The 17,409-nt window shown below is 30.7% G+C and overlaps 2 protein-coding genes across 5 annotated transcripts; one reads left to right on the top strand and one right to left on the bottom strand.

Annotated features, from left to right (window-relative positions):
- The first annotated feature begins 1,030 nt into the window (after window positions 1-1,030).
- LOC124919397 (mechanosensitive ion channel protein 2, chloroplastic-like) lies at window positions 1,031-6,641 on the top strand. 4 transcript variants are annotated; one of them, XM_047459628.1, is made up of 14 exons: window positions 1,031-1,170; window positions 1,293-1,504; window positions 1,584-1,643; window positions 1,846-2,009; window positions 2,258-2,381; window positions 2,488-2,588; window positions 2,702-2,815; window positions 3,369-3,429; window positions 3,834-3,983; window positions 4,077-4,187; window positions 4,419-4,586; window positions 4,677-4,790; window positions 5,145-5,201; window positions 5,836-6,641. In XM_047459628.1, exons 2-14 carry the CDS (start codon window positions 1,406-1,408, stop codon window positions 6,421-6,423), a joined length of 1,911 nt encoding a protein of 636 aa, XP_047315584.1. In that variant the 5' UTR covers window positions 1,031-1,170; window positions 1,293-1,405; the 3' UTR covers window positions 6,424-6,641. The 4 variants fall into 4 exon arrangements, with proteins under 4 accessions (XP_047315584.1, XP_047315586.1, XP_047315587.1 ...); XM_047459630.1 differs by having other exon boundaries at window positions 1,039-1,159; XM_047459631.1 differs by having other exon boundaries at window positions 1,046-1,159; window positions 1,241-1,504; window positions 1,852-2,009.
- Window positions 6,642-7,985: 1,344 nt separating this feature from the next.
- LOC124919396 (O-fucosyltransferase 39) lies at window positions 7,986-11,098 on the bottom strand. The gene is made up of 9 exons (XM_047459626.1): window positions 10,808-11,098; window positions 10,660-10,722; window positions 10,387-10,569; window positions 10,222-10,310; window positions 9,792-9,995; window positions 9,434-9,704; window positions 9,129-9,356; window positions 8,852-9,049; window positions 7,986-8,513 (listed from the first exon to the last, which is right to left on the bottom strand). The coding sequence occupies exons 1-9, from the start codon at window positions 10,925-10,927 to the stop codon at window positions 8,265-8,267; spliced, it is 1,605 nt and encodes a 534-aa protein (XP_047315582.1). The 5' UTR covers window positions 10,928-11,098; the 3' UTR covers window positions 7,986-8,264.
- Between the last annotated feature and the right edge of the window lie 6,311 nt (window positions 11,099-17,409).

The following is a 17,409-nucleotide window of genomic DNA, read 5'->3' as shown; positions in this document are numbered from 1 at the left end:
TCTTATTAGTTATGTGAGTAGTGTGAGCAACTTAGTTGTCAATCATTTTATTTTATCAACTAGATATATTCTTAAATGAGGTAAAAGAAAATTATTTATTACTATAGTCATGATTTAATATAGTGGTAAAAAATTTAATTCTTAAATGAGATCTAAAGAGTTTAAGACTTTCTCTTGAACAAATAAGTAAAAAAATTATAGGTAAAAAACAAAGTTTCAATATTAAACCTGAACAAAGAACTATCTTTGTTAACATCATTTTATAACATAGCACAAAATGTGTTCATAGATTTATGGTAACATTATTTTATAACATAGCTCACAAATTTATGGTAACATTATTTTATAACCTAACACAAAATGTGTTCACAAATTACAAGCATTACAAACCATAATAAGAAAAATACATTAATAAAGAGAAATAATAAAAAAAATCAAGTAAATATTAATTTAACAATTAAATTAAATTTATATAAATATAAAGGGGAAAAAATGTCTTTTACATTTTATACAATATTTTATACTACCGACCAAACAAAAAATTATAAAATCTATACAATTTATAACCCTCTTATACTTTCAACCAAATACAAATAACATATATAACTTATACCTCTTAATATCCTTTATAACTTATAACACATACAATTAATACCTATATAATTAATACCATATAACAAACACTACCTAAGTAATTTTAGGTCGCCCCGATTTTGACATTTTTATTAATTAAATTAAACAGGTCGACCTGATTTTGACTCGAACAAAAACATACATGACCATAACCTGATTTTTCGTGTTCGAGTCGGATCATATTTTTGTGTCAGGTTCAAAATTACCGACCCTACTATTAGGTAAAATAAAAATAAAAATTATAAAGTATTAATATTTAATGAAAAAAAATACATGTTTTAAAAATAGATTGATTAATAAAAAATAATCAATAAAATCTAGTTGATTTTATTCTCAATTAATCTATAATCAAATTAATTATGAAATTTAATAAAAATAATCGCAAAACAAAGATTCCAAGCGTACGGTTTATGTATGAATTAGGGAAAGTCTTCTCTCTTTCTCTCTCTGTGCGTAGAACGGTGGCTCCGTTGAATAAACGACATAGGTCAGGGAATTACGGGAGCCCGATTTGTTTTCCGGCGAGGTTAGCTATGGGTATTCATTCTCTTTTATAATTTTGTGTATATATTATTGATCCATCTCCAATTCTTCCCTTATATATTAGGTGTGCTGAAACAACTGAATCAATTGGGTAAAATTCCACCTTGCTATTGCAGGTTTCGAGATGATGAGATTGTCAGATCATTAGATACTTTTTTTTATTAAATTATAGAAAAAAAAGGTTGCATCTTTGCTACCCGCCGTTAAGAACATATTAACTACTATTATTATGATGATGGCTGTATTGGGTTCTTTGCAACTGCAAGTGCCCCATGAACTGACCATGTACAAGACCCACCACCACCAGAGGAACAATGAGTTGTTCAAGGTGCGAAAACATTATTCATGGTCCTTATTATTTTACTTGGATTTCATTTCTCATTTTGTGATGTCTGTTTGTTTTGTAGAGAAAAGTGGCTTGCATAAACTCAGTTTCAACCAGAACCGATCTTCTGTCAGTTGCTTCAGTATGATGTTTTTTGTTCTTATATTAACCCTATCATTTCTTCTATACTTGATGTGGTTGTGGTATGGAGTTTGTAGCAATAATAAATTCCATTATAATCAGTGAATTTATATAAAAAAAAAATGAACAGTGGCAATTCTCTTGAATTTTCTTCTGAATATTGTTATAATGATAGAAGTACTGATAATCACAACTGCTTGTAGTTTCAGAAATGCGATTTATGGGGTCGTTGTCTTGTTGCCAACATACACAGACCAATATCCTATGGTCCGTGTAGATTTACATCATTCAAATGTTATTCTTTTCTAGATCCAAGCAAAGTCTTCCAAGTTCCATCTCTAAAGAGTACTGCTGTTGCATTGACAAGGTTTCTGATTTCCCTTTCTTTTAAAGGTTTTTTGATTCCATTAGAAAATATTATGTTACTCTTAGCAAAAATAAGACAGAAAGAGAAGTGTCTGTGTGGAGATAGCGTCCCATTTAAAACACTCTGATTTAAGTGGGGGTGGTGCTAGCCTCCTCCAGGGAATAAACCCTGGTCGCAAAAAAAAAATGCAGCAATGCATTACACTTGTAATGCTACCCCACAATTTTATATTTTTTTACATTGGACAGATCATATAATGCTTTACCAGAGAGACAGTTATTACTGAAGTTAGTTCCAACGATTGGTATTATTGCCTTTGCTCTATGGGGTCTTTTGCCACTCATGCGCCAATGCAGAAATATCTTTCAGCAAGTATGTACTTTGTTTGTTCTCTGTTTTTTTATGGTTTATGTATCTGGTTTCTATTTTTCTTATGTGTTTGTATTTCCATAACTATAGTTACTATGTTATTCTGCAGAATAAGGGTGATAATAATTGGAAAAAGAGTGGAACTTACTACGTAGGGACATCCTATCTTCAGCCCCTTCTTCTATGGACTGGAGCAACTCTTATCTGCAGGTCTTTCTAGCATGAGCTTATTGAAATGCAAGAATAACCTTATTTTCTACATACATCATGAAGTATATAGGGATTCCTATTCGCAGTGCAATGAAAATATTGTCATCTTGCAGGTCACTAGATCCAATGATTCTCCCTTCAGAAGCTAGTCGGATTGTTAAGCAGAGACTCCTGAATTTTATAAGATCACTGTCAACTGTTCTGGCTCTTGCTTATTCTTTATCAAGGTGTGTGTGTAATAGTAATTTATATTCTCCATATTTTGCCGGATCTACTAAAGTGAGAATCTTCACCTCAATGGTTGATTGTTCTGGGGGTTTACTTTTCCCAGTGCTATTTGGGAAATTATGAGAGAATGGTTTGATCTTGCCTCTCTTTTTGTCTTTCATTAAAGTTAAGGCATGCCTGGGTCTCACTCCTCAATACCCCCCAAAATAACTTATCAGTTATTTTTTATGTTCAGATCCCTGGAGTGATGATTTTGGACAAATCTTCTATGTTTGGCATTAAAATGTGGTTTATGGAAAGACTAAGCATTAATGTGTGAATCAATATTTCTTTTTTTGGGGAAAAACACGTGAATCATATTTTACATAGTTTATTACTTTGTTGGTACTTTATTTTTAGAAATTAAGAATCTAGCATGACCCCAGTCATGCCTCCCCTAGTGAATTTATGTTGTTGGTGTATCTGTCTGATGTGGTCATATTTTAGCTTTCTTTCTCATTGTTCTTTTTAAAAATAATTTCAGCTAAGGTTTTGTTGGATGTGATTTTGCAGTGCAATCCAACAAGCACAGAAGTTGTTGATGGAAACAAATGTATCATCTGACCCACGTAATGTAAGGTCCAAGACCTACTGTTATTCATTTTGATTTCATGCCTTTGATAAGTCCTCTGAGATTAATATTTGGGAAAATTTAGCTTGAATATGAAGAGAAACTTGTTTCCTAAATCCTAACCAACCCGGTTCTCTAGTGAAGTGATGTATCATTCTGGTATGAAACACACAAAGCATGTCTACGGATTGTTATTTTCCACCTATATATAAAGCCCTTTATTTAATCAAATATTTTTCTTTGTTTTTCGGAAATTTGTCTGTCTTTTGCCTATGCCGTGTAGCATATGGGTAATAAACCTTGAAGTAGTTTTTTCAGATTAAGTGGCCATCTTATTGTACTAAAATCCTGTAGCAGAATTGTTTCTAAGAATATTGCATTAGCGAAGGTTTCTTGACTTTTGGCAGATGGGTTTTCAATTTGCCGGGAAGGCTGTGTATACTGCTGTATGGGTTGCTGCCATTTCATTGTTCATGGAGTTGCTAGGGTTCTCAACACAAAAATTGCTCACAGCCGGAGGTCTTGGAACAGTCTTGCTTACTCTTGCTGGTCGCGAGGTGATTTTTATGTCTTTGCAGTTACTTTTTATTTTTATTCCAATATAGTGAAATGTAAGTGACTTAAACATTTTACATTTTACCTTTTTTCAGATATTCACAAATTTCCTCTCAAGTGCAATGATTCACGCAACACGTCCATTCGTTGTTAATGAGTGGGTTCAAACTAAAATTGAAGGTTATGAAGTTTCTGGGACTGTTGAGGTTGGTATCAAGTTATCATTCACGATGGATATGTATACCTATGAAATCTTATATTTATGATTGATGTCACATTTCTGTTGGTAGTTGCACTTCTTGACAAATCTGAATATATTTATTTATCACAAAAATAAATATAATAGTCATATCTTTAACATCATATGTTTTATTTGAAGCAGTTTTTATTTTACATAATTTTGGTCATATATATATTTACATTTTTTTGTTGAGCAGCATGTCGGTTGGTGGTCACCTACCATTATAAGGGGTGAAGATCGTGAAGCTGTTCACATTCCCAATCATAAGTTCACAGTTAATGTTGTGAGGAATCTTAGTCAGAAGACTCACTGGCGCATTAAGACTCATCTTGCAATCAGCCACTTGGATGTTAATAAGATAAATGTGATCATATCTGTTTCATAATTTTTTTAAAATTTTCTATTATGCGGTTTAATTCATGCAATTGAATTCCATGGCTTATTTCTCTTGCAGAATATTGTTGCCGATATGCGCAAGGTTTTGGCTAAGAATTCCCAAGTGGAACATAAGAGATTACACAGAAGAGTGTTTCTGGACATCGTTGACACTGAAAATCAGGCTCTTTTGGTTAGTTGGATGTTTATTTTTAGTCTATTATGAATTATTAATCTATTTATTTAGACTGCTATTGGGTCATCTATTTCATCTCTTATATGTTTCATCTTTTCTGATGACTATGTAATGACATGAATATCAAAAGCAGAATTGATCAAGTATAACTTTTTTTTTTTAAAAAGAAAAGAAGAAAATGATACATTGCCCCTATTTGGAAACCCCTTTGTTTTTGAATCCAAATGTGGCTAAGAAACCATCAATGAATTTCTGGATACAGATCTAGATATGATTGTTACATCACATACCATTGAGTTGAGCAGTTCCTTCCTCTAAGCTTGAGTACTTTGTTATCTTACGTGGTTACAGATCTTGATTTCCTGCTTTGTCAAGACCTCACATTTTGAAGAATATCTGGGTGTGAAGGTAAGATGTGTATATTTCATTTACAATCCATTTGAAATGTGATATCAAGCAAATAAGAACATGAAATAGAATATGCTCTTTGTACAAGACTGGCACTAGAACATGCTCTATGCACTTCACTAGATAAGGAAACTATGGCATATATGTATTTACATAAACTTTTTCAAATTGTGCAAATATATATACAAATTCATAAAATGAATAATATACCCATGAGCTCTTTAACTGGTGCAACAATACATATCCATTCTCATTTTGCTATTCTGTTAGGGTTAAATGTAGTGATTGGGTGTTATTCTTATTTTTATTTTTTTTTAAATTAACAAAGCTTTTGCCCGTCACTATATTTGGCATGATAATTCTGGGCCTTGTTTGATGTGGCTTATTGAATTAAATAAACCACCACCTCATCATCAATCACTTCATCAAATTTAAATCACCAAGTACCAACCAATTACCTTTACTTTATTCTTTATAGCATTTTAAAATGTTAAATATTTTTGGTCATTTACACATTTGACCCAAATAATTTACTTTTAAGTCAAACAAGATATCCTCTACAAAAACCAGATCAATCAAGCCCCTGGATCTGTAGAGACTGTTGTCTTAACATTGTGATATTTGATCTTTTCAGGAAGCTGTATTATTAGATCTTTTGAAAGTTATAAGCCATCATCGTGCTAGACTCGCCACACCTATTCGCACGGTGCAGAAGATGTACAAGGATTCAGACGACTCTATCTTCTCTAGTGGAGGAACATCAGCAGCCATCCGACCTTTGCTTCTGATAGAGGACAAAACTAAACCTCAAACTCATCAAGCACAGCCCAATAATGCTGATGAAAGGCCAAATGCAAAAGAAAACGACGCCAAATTGAAAGAAACTCTGCTTTCTGATTCTACGAGAACAGATGATGAAAATGAAATGCCAACCAAAACGACGGGATCAACTTCCAACCAAACTGTCTCCAACAAGCAACAAGCTAAGAAAACAACAATCTCGGGAAACAACAAGCAGAGCAATAAGATTGAAGAAACGACTGATAAACCAGATAATAACCGTCCATCAATATCGAGACACCCTCCTTTAGAGGAGAACATAGTACTTGGTGTTGCACTCGAGGGATCTAAGAGGACTCTTCCTATCGAAGAAGAGTCGGCCTCGGAAATGGTGGAGAAAAGTGCAACTTCAAGCAACGGTGGTAACAGCAAGGGCAATTAGTGTAATTTATTTGTGTCTAATCATTAATTTATTCAAGAGCTCTTGTAGAAAAAATATTTAAGGCGTTTTACTGTAACTCTAGTGCTGCGGTGAAACTATACCATCATTGTTGAAGAAAATTGTTAGGAACCAAAATGATTTTGCTGTCTATAATCACATATGTAAATACGTAGTGTAATCTATTGTCTATCTAATACAATCTAAATTCATGTCTACAACTCTACATCATCATCACTTCATTTCTTTTTGGAAGAAAACAGGTTTTTGCAGCAAAAGGGATGTAACTGTTGCAGAAGACTTTTCACAGCAGGAGAAGGAAATACTGTAGTTATTGGTATTTTACCGACTGTAATTAAGTTGTTGCAGTGATTACTTGATGAATATTGTATATTTTTTCAATGAGGTTTGTTAGAGTTGTGGATTCACTTTGCATCAATGAGGTTTGTTTCATTAAGGTGGTATGGATTATGAATACTGGGAATTCTGTTTAACAGTAATATGGATATATTAGTAAATAGTATATATGTAATATTATAATTGTTAGAGTAAGTTAGTGGGTATTAGCTTACACAAATAGTATAAAGTATGTACTATGTGCATACATGAATAATGAATGATAAGAGTCTGATTTATCTTATCTTTAAGGCTTGGACCCTTATTATTACACATCTTAGATCTCTAGAATGGTACATTACAATGTAGCGCTAAGTGATCATTGAGATTTCTGTTTACTTACTAGAGAAATTTGTAGTAAAGTTAGCTATGCTGTAGATTAGAGAACTCATCATTTATGTCATTTTTTTTACAAATCTGATATAAGAAAAGAATATTAGGGCTATTACACTATGGTGGGAGTGGCAGTTATTGATAGACAAGTATAAATATAATCGGTTGTTAAGAATAGTAATGAATGATTTAGTTGAAAAATCTTGTTAGAATTTCTCTCCCTCATCCCTATTGTATTCTCCCTCCCTGTCGGTTAGGGTTCTATCTCCTCCTTTTGATTCTTCATTACTCATCTCAATATAATTCTTCTATTCTTTTATATTCAAGATGTATACTTAAGGTATAATAAAATCTTAGTGATCTTTATCATGTTGGTATGTTGCCCATTTTCCGGGGCTGAGTCTGGATTTGGACGAGAAAATCTCATCTAAATCAACATCATCCTGAGATACTTACGTTTTCTCGTACAGATAGTGAAAGTGTTTTGAAATGGGTCATTGTAGCATTAGCTAGCTATGTCATTGATTAAGTTAAAATAGAGAACTTAGGAATTTTTTCTTTTTACAAGCACATGAGAAACATGTATAGCTGCTAGCTATGTTGAAGATAAAATCTGCACTAAGAACTCATGCTTATGAATTATATGAATCTGGTTTCTCTCATTTTGAATGTTTAGCCTTCTTTACAATTCTTATATCTCTAGGCTGAGATTTCTGTTTACAAACATTGAAGAAGCTTATATGAGAGCATAAAAGTTGCAATATATGAGATCTCTAGGCGTACATATTACAATATAGCTAGAAGTGATCATTGAGAATTCTGTTTACAAGCACCCCAAAAACTTGTATAGAAGTTTGCAATAGAGAACTCATGCTCTCTATGAATGATGTAAAAAGCCACATTTGTTTCCACCAATATAAGTGGCAATCTCCATAGTTCCAAGTACACTAGGTGTTTTAATACAATATATCTAATATGTTGCGTCTTTCTAATCTACCTGTGTAAAGATTTCTACAACTATAGGGGCATTAGCTTATTGATAATATATATAAACATCATAATTGCTATACCTGAAATCATAAGAGATCAATAATAATTGCTGGATTTAATAGTCTTCAAGTTGTGTCCTGTTCTTGATCATCATCACCTTGAGAGGAATTATGGCACATGCAATCAGGGGCAGGATATGTATAAATCGACTGTTTGGGCTTCCGAATCCTCAACTGCCCTTGTCGGTTAACATGGCCTTCTTCAACTGACTTTTGGAACTCTGGCCAGTTTATGCTCTTGTTCAAGAATAACTGACCCAACAATGCCATGTTTGGCCGTATGGTCTTCAAATTCAAGTAAGTTCTATGTCCCACCTATATAATATGAAATGAATAGTCCTTTTCGTTAATGATCTTGAAATACACAATCTGTTCATAGAACAGAAAAAATTGGATGCTGAAAATCAACTGCTAAAGATATACTATAAAGTACATTAAAAATCCTCCAACTGAAAATCTACAAATGAGTGCAGTTAGGCAACTTTTGTGCTCTCATACAAAAGATTTCAGATTACTTCTTGCTCTGATCTAAATCCAATCTATTTACATACTCTGTTTCATTTTCCATATAATATTGATGCTAATTGTTCGGATATTTTTTTTCTTAAATAACCAAACCAATCTGCGATCAAGAAAGGAGGTAGAATACTCACCACAGCATTGTGCATATTGCCAGGAGACGCAGAAATGAAAACATCACTATACATGCTGACATAGTAATCAACTGCCGCCAATAGAGAAGCTTTTCCTTTAATCTGAGCCCTTTCATCAGATGTGGCAAGACTCTTCTTGTCTTCCATAAGTGGAAACAATTCTCTCAAGGTTGAAATTCTTGCTTCTCCACCATATACCTGAGAATTAACAACAACATTAACTTCCAAGATTCGAACAAATTTCATTTTTATTCGATTTTTCTCAAATACTACAGACCTTGTGGGAGGCCAGATACAATCGAGTTCTATTGTCAAACCCTAAAGCAGCCAGTAGCAACCCGATTTCTTCTGGAGTCAATGGGCAACGACCCTGGCTTCTCAATTCTTCGTCTGTGAATTGTGAGTTTAAGACCCTTCCTTGCCAAATTACTTGTCTGTATTTAGCCAGAGCGAGTTTTTCAGCTTTTCCACCGCCAAAATCACAGGCTGAGTGTGCAGCCATATCCTAGACAAAAACAATAATTCAGAAACACTTCTGTTTTTTATTCTATATTTGAAAACCAGGGTCATTTTAGCCTTTACCTTATCAAACCTAAGATGTAGAACAACAAATTTTCCAGTCCCTTCGTTATAATTAGCATCATTAACTTTCCTAAGGTACTTAGTACCAATTGCTTCAGTTTGACCAGCCGGATACTGTAAACGACTGACAAGAGCATCTCCAAGAGCTCTAATATGGGGAACAAACATCAATGCTTTGAAGTTAACTTTGCATCTGAGCCTTTGAATGTCAATGGGCAAGTTATCAAACGCGAGCCGATGAGAAAATGGCGATATTGCTGCTATCCCATAACTGAATCAATTGAAAAAGGATTTGGATTTCGAATTGGAAATGGAAATGGATTTGGTTACAACTATAAGAGAGTGTTTGTTGACGAACCTCTGAATAACAGGCAAGACATTCTCAATATACCAATTTGCGGATGCATGGACTGGTGCGGTTTTGATTCTAGTGGCTCGGATAGCTGTTGCATAGTATTCTCTTGTGCTCCATTTGTATTCATCGGGAAGCTCTTGAATTATTGAAATATCATCCTTCAATACATTAATGAAGTGATCCACATCAAATATATCCTTGAATGTGCTGCAAACAATATAAAGAACAAACAAATCTGAGGAAGAGATGGCAGTAACTAACATCAAACACAGTGAATCTGACCACCGAGAAAACAAATTCTCTAATTTTTTTTTTTAATTTTAAAATCAGGGCTTGTTTCAATTTCAAGCAGGAAGCTAGCACTACCCCAACTTCGGAATTCAGGTTAGTAACTATAATTTAAGAATGAAGGATTAGGTATGAGAAATTTTACCTTGAATCTTGCCAAACTGAATTGACTTCAAAATGAGGTATGACAAGAGTTGCATTAAGAATCTTAGCAATGGCTACTGCATCGCATACCTGTTCATTCATTCATTCATGTCTCCATTAATAAGTCTAGGAAGAAACATTTTAATCTGTAGAAGGAAATACATACCCCCATTCTCTGCTGATTCAATCCTCCATCAAGAAAAACCTGTATGAATCCTTCAGATGATGATTCATACTGTAATTGCTGTTTATCATCATTTACATTTGGAATAGTAGTAGTAGTTTCGACACATGATCTCGATCCTTGGTCAGCTAAAGGAACCCATAGATCAGATTCTCCCACTTTCAACTACGTACACAAAACATAAGTTTGAGTTTTACAAACTTCTGCTGATCACTTATGTTATGAACAAACAAAGAAAGAAAGATCGATTCTTACGTTTTCTCGTTGTAAGGCACTCTTGAGTAGTCGTGTATGTCGAGGCTTTGGTGTATTCCATTCCTGAACAGAAATGGCACTTAGTTTTTTCTTCAAACATAGAAAAGATGAAATCTTTTAAATAAAAGTAAGATGGGTTACTCTGTACCGATAAAGAAGAAGGCGAGGTGGTGGATTGAGCAAAGTGGGCTGGAAAAAGAAGAAGAAGAAGTAGCAAGGCTGCGCCGGTGAGAGCTCCGCTGCGATGGCTTTCTTGGAGCTTCATCATCCTATTCGGCGGGGACTGTGATAAGCTAACTTCAGACTCTTTGATAAAATACTGAAATTCTTTGGCGGTGGTGGTGGGGATGAAATGAAGAGAAATGGATCATTAGACTATATAAATAATCAGCTGAAAAAAAGCTTCAATCTTTCACATGTATTTACAGTTTACAGAAATCACTTTTATATTCACGAAAGAAGAAGAGAGAGATATGACGAGAGATATGACGGGTTGCTTTCAGGTGCCCCAACGGTTAAATTTTAGCATTTTGCCATGGGAAAGGAAGATAAAAGCTAAAACAAAAGCCAGCCCATGAATTCACGACACGACACAGAAGTTTTGAAAGGAAAAAGGAAAAAAGTGGTAAATAAGTGCTGAAAATAGTGAATACAAATCAATAATGGGGGTTCGAAAAAGGTCGACTTTTTACAAGAACGGTGTCATGTCTGTCAAACTTAGATTACCTTGTTTTGTGAGCCTCTTCTTTCTAGCCACCGACACCATATTTCTTTCATTTGTCTCTCAAATCTTTTTTAAGTTTTATATTACTCCTCAAATTAATGTAGATGGGATTATTTAAATGATTTGTTGATATTTTTAGGTGACTATATATATACAAATATATATATATATATATATATATATATTTAAAAAGATTTAAAATGTATTAATAAAATAAAAAATAATATTTTAAAATATTTTTTTTAATATTTTGAGTAATAAATTCAATAATATGATAAATGAAATAATGATATAAGATTATTTTTAGTAATAAATATATACCAAAATCTTAGTTTTGTTTGAGTTATTTTAATAATTTTGATTTATTTTTATAAATAAATTCTTTAGTTATAACTTATAAACCCTTAATTATTAAGTTATTTGTAATAATTTTATATATTAATTATTATTAAATTATTTTCATCAAATAATTTTTTTTTTGAATTAAAAATGTGGCCAAAAGGGTTAAACATATAACCCGCAAACACACTTAACCATTTAATCCGGCGCAGAACTTATCGCATAACGGGCTCGAACTCATGCTTCTCAAAGAGGCGGAAGATATCTAATTCTTGTTGTTGATAGGTTAAAAAATTGGATACTAATCTATTTTTTATTTATTTATTAAAGTCCAAATTTTTATTTTTATTTATTAATTTTTTATTTCTTTTCAACCATTCAATTATTCAATAGTTTTATCCTTATAAAATTTAAATTTAAATTTAAAATATTAATAAATATTATAGGAATTTCACATTTAAAAATTTAAACAACTTACTTTATTTATTAATATTTTTTTTTAAATAACCCATCATCAAACAATTAAAGTCTTGTTCGGTTAGTGTTATTTAAATAACCCAACCCACTCAAACATCTTTTCACTCCCCTTCTCATCAATCACATCATTCAATTCATTACCCAAAATACTAAAATACCTTTTATTTTAAATTACTATTTATTATTTTATTATTATATATTAATACCTTTTAAGTAATTTTATCAAAAATATTCTCATCTCCTCAAAATAATCACCAATTATTACTCATTTTCCCCTTTTAGGTTATTACAATAACCCAATTCGAACAAGGCCTAAGTTAATATGAGAAATATATATATATATATATATATATATATATATATATATATATATATATATATATTATTTTAATTATGATTTGAAATTTTGAACTGTCATTAACGATGAAATGACGAGATTACATTCAAATAATTCAAAACAAAGTGTTTTTTGATTGATTTATTTATTTTGGATTTTTACTCAAAATTTTTTAATTCTAAAATATACTTATTTTATCTTTATAAAATTTAAATACAAAAAGGAATTATAAAATTCAACTAATTAAAATCTCAAATAACATATTTTTTCATTAAATAATACTTTAAAAAAACTCAATAAAAACCTTCAAATAACCAACAACAAACAAGTCCTTAGTACAAAATAAAAATAAAAATTCACTTCAATAATATGAATTTCAGGTGAAAGTACTTGCAAATTTAATGAGCAAAATAGGCTAATTTATTTTCCTTATTATGAAAGTTATACAGTAAAGGAAACAAAGTTATAAGTAGTAAAAATCATTAATAATTGTAATAAATAACTAATAAATCCAATTCAAATAGACCTATTAGTTGTTAAAGAGACCCATAATTCAATCAAATTATAAATGGGATGATCTATCATGCTTTATTGAAGAAAATAAGATAAACAAGAAGATTTCTCAGAATTTTAAGGGCTTAAATATAAAAATAATATCCGAGGGCTTAAATATATAAAAAAAAAATCAGAAAAAAATCATGAATTTAATATATATATTATATAAAATGATAAAGCCATAAAGGCCAGCTGCATTCATGAATCAGAGTATATTAAAATTAAAATTAGAACACCGACAACATCTTTTGAAAAAAATATCTGAAATAATAAAATTGATTATTCTTTTAATATTTTATATATTTAAGCAAGATATTTTGTTATACTCTGATAAATTGAAGGAGGTAAAAATGATGCAAAAGGTCTAAAAATAACTAAAAGGTAAATTATAAATTTTTTTATATAGAAGACAATAATAAGTTTAGTAAAAATACATGAGACTACTGCTATTTTAGAAAAAAAAAATTGAACATTGGCACAGACAATTTAAATTATTAAATATCCATTTAATCTTTTAATTCTTTTTTTTCCTTGTTATAGACAAGACTTTATAACAACAATTTGAATTATTAAATATTAATTTAATTATTTAATTCAATTTTTTTCTTTAAAAAGATTAGATTATCACCAGCTAAATAAGCTTAAAGTCACATCAAATAAGGCCACATTTGATATAATATAAGTGACATCTTTCACATCAATAACTAACTAAAATTAAATGAAGATAAACTTGACAATGATCTTAATTTTCTAAGAAAGTATGGAGATCAAACAGAGTCTATACTTGCTTAAATAATAACCTCTTTTTAGATTCCATAAAAAGGTGAATTATTTTACTAAAACACATTAGTATATATATAATAATTTTTAAAAAGAAAGAGTATTAGATATAGTTTAGTTGGTTGATAATTTAAATTATGTTAATAAATGTAAAATAGGACGATAATTTATTTGAAATAACCTAAAAGGCCCATGGCTAAGAGCATAGCTGTAGCGGTGTTTGATAAGGAAAAATAAAAAATAAAAAATGGATCATTTAGAGTTCATATATATATATATATATATATAAATAAACCAAAAATAATATACCACGTCAATAAAAAGGCAAAAAGTTTTGAAATAACTAAATAAATATCACTCGTCTAGCTGTTTTAGAGGCAAAAGTATTAATCAAATATGTATAATCTAATTGACGGACTATTTTTTTCTCAATCGACAATATTGCTAGCCCATTTAGTCTATCCTGTGACATTACTGATTAAAAATAATTCTTGATTAACTTCAACTTCGAGAAACTTCTTTCCGCCGATGTAACTATGACTGATATGGTTAACAAAATCTTATAGGTAATGTAAATATTTGAGAATAAATCATTCAGTTTTGTCAGACATTGTAGCATATCAATTGATATTTTTTCATTTATTAAATAACATTTCACGACCAACAACTCTAAATACAATTCATCACCATTAATGTCTGAACGTCCATCGTGACTCAAAAATTGTTGAAGCTCCATACAAGACTTCATCGAGCTAGTTAAATGCTTACATTTTAACTTCTCCAAATTAAAAAAAACACAAATATTTCTTGATATTGTTTAAATTGTTCAAACCGAACTTGAAGCGAATCGAGCTTGATCAACTATAAACAGAAAATATTCAACTCTAAAAGACTCTTCACCAAATTGTGTCACATCGTCATTGCCACTTTCATCAAATTGTTTTTTCTTCGAATGATGCATTTTTCTCAAAATTTAAGTTCAATCCCCATTTCACTTGCCATTAGTATAGCTTCATTCATGACACTAGCAAATCCCTCTTCTCTAAACTCATCAAGTCCTTGTAAGAAGTTGATTGCAATATCAATATCCATATCTTCAGATTGGATAAACTTACTCACAACATTTATTGCGTGTAACAAGTTATACCATATTACAATTTTAAGCAAGAATTTAAAACTCTCAAGATCATATAATGCTAAGATCTCAACATCACTTTTTGTTTTAGAATCTTCAGCAACTTCCGCCGCCATGTCAAGTAAAACATCTATTATATGTACAATTTTCTCTTTTATAGCTTTTACACTTTCAACATGATTTTCCCAATGGGTATGTGACACTGGCTTAATAGTCAAACCAGACACCTTATCTTCATGATGTTTAAGACTTATATGTATATTATGCTAGTTTTGTATCCATCATTACCTAAATTCCCCATTTTACTCATCATTTGTTCAGCCTTGAATAACTTACAACATAAGCAAAATATTATATCTAATGAAATAGAATATACAAACCATAGTCTATCAAATGTTTGTCCATTTGCTATTATCCGTGTATAATGCGATGAATCAAAATGCCTATTGTTACTATTCTTAGGAAACAAAAAATCATCCACTCTTTTTGGACTCATATTTATCAAGTAATCTCTCAGTTTTTGACTAATGTTATTCCAATGTCTAGGATCCTCCAAATTTTCAGTCGAATTTAATTTTTCATGTTGAGAGTCATTCTCCAAGTTCTCATTCGATTCACCCAAATTGACAGCCTCAACCAACTCTTCATTTTCATAGTGACTTTGTTCTTCAATCACCAAACTATCTCCTAATTCATTTTTTACTGTTATGTTATTTCTACTAAAATATTTGTTAATATCACCGGCTTAACACCACATATATCAAATATTTCATCAAAATCACATAAATCTATAAGAAAAAATATTTTTTTATTCAGCTTGTAAGATCAACAAATTGAAGAATCAAACAAGATTTGAAGCAAATGATCAAATTGAGAAGGATTGGAATTGTTTGATACCTTTGGGGCCATGAGATGACCAGATGAGGATTGGGGGCGACAATCGGCATATTATGCAGGTAAAAATTGTGACGAGCCTTTTGCATTATATTAAATATAATATATATATAATAAAAAATTTGGGCCTTGAAGCGATGACCTCTCTCGCCTCCAAATAGGTCCGGCCCTGCCTAAGAGGGTTATGTAATGATATATATATATATATATATATAATTATATATATATATATATATATATATATATATATATATAATGATGCTTAATTTTCAAAGTGTCAGAATTGTCGGGTCGAGAGCTGTGGTTAATTTCGTTATATATATGTGAGAGTAAATGAATACTTTGGTCGATTTGTGGGTTGACCCGCCCATAAACTTCAAACGGTTAAAAATAAAATAAAAAATGCTATATGTATGTTTCAAACTTGCAACCTAACAAAAGAAGTACAACTCTTTAACTAACTAGGCTAATAAAATTTTATATTTTAAATTCAACACCAAATTTGATGAACATGTGACATTTTAACAATATAAGTTCAACTTCTTAACTAACTAATCTATATGTATATATAATGATGCTTAATTTTCAAAGTTTTCGGATTGCCGGATTGAGAGTTGTGGTTAATTTTGATATATATGTGAGAGTAAATGGATACTTGAGTCGGATTGTGGGTTGACCCGCCCATAAACATCAAACGGTTAAAAATAAAATAAAAAATGCTATATGTATGTTTCGAACTTACTACCTAACAAACCAAGTACAACCCTTTAACCAAGTGTGATTGACCTGTGGTTTGCCGATGGATAATATGCCAATATTAATTGAAAGTGATTAAAAAATATGAATCAAATATTTGATTGACCAAAGTGTGAGGTCACAATGCAAAATATTAAAAAATATAAATCAAATATTTGATTGATCAAAGTGATAGTGTAAGGTCACGAGATTCTTAGTTAATTCGGAAAAAAATATGTAATGAGATATGTGAAAATACAAGTTATTTTTATCGAAGTGAATTAAATGTGGAATGAAAGTGTTTTATTTTTTATTTTAATATATTATTCATAATTTATTAAAAATTTTAAACATTTAATATATATTATTATTAATATATTTTTATTCGCGTGTATTGCACAATTTTTTTTTATAGAGTCATAAAAGCATATTTCTGAGTCAATAATTATGTCAATTAAAATATTAACAATGTGAATAATTTGATTTTGAATTACACTAAACATAAAACATTTATTATAATCACCTCATTCTTACACTAAACATCAAACATTTACAACTTTTTTTAGGTTACTTGAAAAGATCTTAATTATGAATTAGAAAGATGTGACTACATGAAAATTGATTATTTGAATTAAATTATTAAAAAATAACCGAAAGCTTGTAAAATATTTTGTTATTCATGCCTTTTTGTAATTTTTAAATTTTAACTATTTTATAAATTTTTAAGATTTACTTTTCAAATTTATATTACGATTTACATGGTCTAGGATGATT

The sequence above is a fragment of the Impatiens glandulifera genome, chromosome 1, assembly GCF_907164915.1.
Source record: "Impatiens glandulifera chromosome 1, dImpGla2.1, whole genome shotgun sequence".
Classification (NCBI taxonomy): Eukaryota; Viridiplantae; Streptophyta; class Magnoliopsida; order Ericales; family Balsaminaceae; genus Impatiens; species Impatiens glandulifera.
This window is presented reverse-complemented; position numbering and strand designations above follow the sequence as displayed.

Bases quoted from the DNA above. Each gene is read 5' to 3' on its own strand.
- LOC124919397 (XM_047459628.1), top strand. From the start codon at position 1,406: ATGATGATGGCTGTATTGGGTTCTTTGCAACTGCAAGTGCCCCATGAA. The intron at 2,589-2,701 runs GTCTTTCTAGCA...GTCATCTTGCAG, and splicing joins GGAGCAACTCTTATCTGCAG to GTCACTAGATCCAATGATTC. The intron at 4,791-5,144 runs GTTAGTTGGATG...ACGTGGTTACAG, and splicing joins CTGAAAATCAGGCTCTTTTG to ATCTTGATTTCCTGCTTTGT.
- LOC124919396 (XM_047459626.1), bottom strand. From the start codon at position 10,927: ATGATGAAGCTCCAAGAAAGCCATCGCAGCGGAGCTCTCACCGGCGCA. The intron at 9,357-9,433 runs GTAAAGGCTAAA...GTTTTTGTCTAG, and splicing joins TACATCTTAGGTTTGATAAG to GATATGGCTGCACACTCAGC. The intron at 8,514-8,851 runs GTGAGTATTCTA...CATATTATATAG, and splicing joins GCAATATGCACAATGCTGTG to GTGGGACATAGAACTTACTT.